The sequence below is a fragment of the Rutidosis leptorrhynchoides genome, chromosome 2 (assembly GCF_046630445.1).
Source record: "Rutidosis leptorrhynchoides isolate AG116_Rl617_1_P2 chromosome 2, CSIRO_AGI_Rlap_v1, whole genome shotgun sequence".
Taxonomy (NCBI): domain Eukaryota; kingdom Viridiplantae; phylum Streptophyta; class Magnoliopsida; order Asterales; family Asteraceae; genus Rutidosis; species Rutidosis leptorrhynchoides.
Genome location: NC_092334.1, coordinates 40817276 through 40820038, shown reverse-complemented (window position 1 = coordinate 40820038; position 2763 = coordinate 40817276). Strand labels below are relative to the sequence as shown.

The following is a 2763-nucleotide window of genomic DNA, read 5'->3' as shown; positions in this document are numbered from 1 at the left end:
GGTTTCAATAGTAATGTTGAATTAATGTTAATAAAGCAAGCAAGTTAAACTTGAAAAAAAAAAAAAAACAATTAACACATAGGTGAAAACCACTATACTGAACAAAAGGTTTAGTTTGCATTTAATATTTTAGTCGATGTAAAACTATAATATTCAGTTTTCTTGAAAGAAATACAATGTCACCATGCATGATTTATATCCCATCTCTGTTCAAGTGTTCATTTTAATACTTTGTGTATGAATGCATCTATGTCTTTTCTTGAAAACATGCATTCGTGCATATTGATAAAATGGAGTTCTAATACAAATCAATTTCGTAATATGTTATTCCTTTGAATAGTAAGGGTCTTCGCAATCCATTCATGTTTAATTGTTCAAATGTTTGTCTTTCGTAGTGTACGTATTTGAAGAGCTATTTTTTCAAAACCTTGATTAATTGGGAAAATCTATTTTTGAATCATACTAATTACTTCAATGGGGTAGGATCTGGATCAACTTGATCCTCAGATACAACTTCATTGTCATCAAGGCGAGAATATATAAAACACATATGGCATTTTACTAACTTTTAACGGTAACGATCGAGTAAAAATACAATTCGACTCATACCAGGCTATTTGCGGTCATGCTGTGAGACATAACGTTCAATTGCATTTCAGTGGCCACACCATTCCTTCACTCCATAGACACATTCCCAACACCTGCATACTCCATTACTTTAGTCAACAACTTACCCAATCCAAAATCACCATTCTCCACTAAGCCCATTTCACCAATTTCTCCCTGAAACCCTCAAACAACCTCACCACCTTATGCTCAGCGCTCAACCCATGAGAATCCATACTTTGTCAAACATAACAACTACTGCACACATAAGAGAGAGTTTTCTCATTTGTTTTAAATGCAATAGCGATTAAAAGACATGTGTTTTTCGGCTCCCAACAACCTGACTAAAATTATCATAATCCAATCATCATAAGCCATAAGCCATTTATTCATATAAAATAAAAGAGTAGGTGATAAAAACAGAGTAACATAAAGAGTGTGTACTGTGTAGAACATTTTTGTGTCGTATTCCACAATATTGTACCTTTACCTAAACCATGAGTAAAAACAAACCTATGATATCGATAGCTATATTAAGATCCCTTCTTCAACACAATGTCTATCATTTCAGCGCAATCCAATATACATCCCTGCATACATATTAGATCTGGGCATCAGGCTATGCAAATAAGAAGAGATGGTAATTTTGACCCATTTAATTCTTAAAAATCACATAAAAATTACACACACATTCGTGTCGTATTCCGCATAATTGTACCCTTGCCTAAACCATGAGTGAAAAACTAACCTTTGATCTCGGTAGATATACCAAGAGCTCTTCTTGAATACAATGTCCATCATTTCAGCACAATCCACTATACATCCCTACATAGATATTAGATCCAGGCATCAGACCATGCAAATAAAAAGAGATGGCAATTTTGACCCATTTAGTTCTTAATGGGTAACCTTAGATTTTATAAAGTATCTAAAAAGGAAACAAATTAACTGGGTCAAAAGTCACCCGATGTCTATTTCTATGCATAAAACGTCAAAGACCATTTTTAGAGACACACACACATAAATATATATAGAGACAGGGACAAAAAAGAATTTTGGCCAAACAAACCATTTTGCTGGCTCCCTCCCCGAATATAATTTCAAACTTAGCTTGCTTGTATTGTCTATAAACCTACAATACATTATGAGAAGTTCTAGAACATATGAAAAAGCACTAGCTAATGAAAAGTTTTACCTCAAACAAAAATAGTTCGTTAAGGTAAATTTATTTTAGGTGGGAAATAAATATAGACCAATAAAGAGTTATTCACCTCACTCTTTTGAACTCTTACTCTAACTTTAAGCCCAATGTCCTCACCACCTTCACCTGTGACACAACCAATATATACACACTTAAACAAAATAGCTATAGACCAAATAGCAGAGAGACCATGGACTTATATGAACTTACGGATAATAGGGCGTATTTCAAGTCGAACAGATACAAAAAACTTTAAATCAATACCCCCATTTGTAACTTCTGGATTTCCATTAAAACCATTAATCTGCAATTTCATAATTAATCTTTCTTCAAGCTGAAATCTTGATGAAATTTGTTAGAAGGAATAACATAAATGGTAACGTTCATATACCTTGTATCTTATTTGGTTGAGAAAGATGAGAGTATAACCCGCTTTAGAAGCATTGCCTAACATCTTACGTAGTGCCTGACTTATGAGACGTGCTTGCAAACATTGATGCATTCTAATATCCCCGCATCAAACAGATTTGGGTTGCATTATGTCTCCAAATTAGTAAAAAGGAATAAATATAGAGACTTCAGTGTGGTACATATTTTTCCACGTTTTTATAATCACTTCAAGAGCTAATGGTATTATGTCACCAAATTATATTATGGGTGACATCTAAGCAGCAAAAAAAAATTGATTCAATTATACCTTCAATGAGCAGCAGATTTCAATAGAAATTTCTAACGTGTACGAATTCTTTTGCACATGGAAAATATACATGTGTTTGAATCAAGGTAGATGAAAGTCATCATTCACGAGGTAAATCATCAAACACTTGGCACAAATATGTGTAAGTTCAGCATAAACTTCACATAGTGACCTTCAAAATAACATAAAAATCACACAGTAACCTTCAAATAACATAAAGACAAAAAAAATTTCATGTTCATCTTAATTACGAACCAGA

At 33.2% G+C, this 2763-nt stretch overlaps 1 protein-coding gene across 1 annotated transcript; it reads right to left on the bottom strand.

The window, feature by feature from the left end:
* Positions 1–675: 675 nt before the first annotated feature.
* On the bottom strand, positions 676–2309 carry LOC139887814 (DNA repair protein recA homolog 1, chloroplastic-like). The gene is made up of 9 exons (XM_071870867.1): positions 2199–2309; positions 2018–2111; positions 1878–1933; positions 1676–1738; positions 1355–1431; positions 1193–1196; positions 1091–1096; positions 873–950; positions 676–783 (listed from the first exon to the last, which is right to left on the bottom strand). The coding sequence occupies exons 1-9, from the start codon at positions 2307–2309 to the stop codon at positions 676–678; spliced, it is 597 nt and encodes a 198-aa protein (XP_071726968.1).
* Positions 2310–2763: the final 454 nt, after the last annotated feature.

Excerpts from the sequence above, each read along its gene's own strand:
- LOC139887814 (XM_071870867.1), bottom strand. The coding sequence starts at position 2,309 with ATGCATCAATGTTTGCAAGCACGTCTCATAAGTCAGGCACTACGTAAG. Across the intron at positions 1,432-1,675 it reads GGGAGGGAGCCAGCAAAATG|GGATGTATAGTGGATTGTGC; the intron begins GTTTGTTTGGCC and ends ATATCTATGTAG. Across the intron at positions 784-872 it reads ATGAGAAAACTCTCTCTTAT|GGAGAAATTGGTGAAATGGG; the intron begins GTGTGCAGTAGT and ends TGAGGGTTTCAG.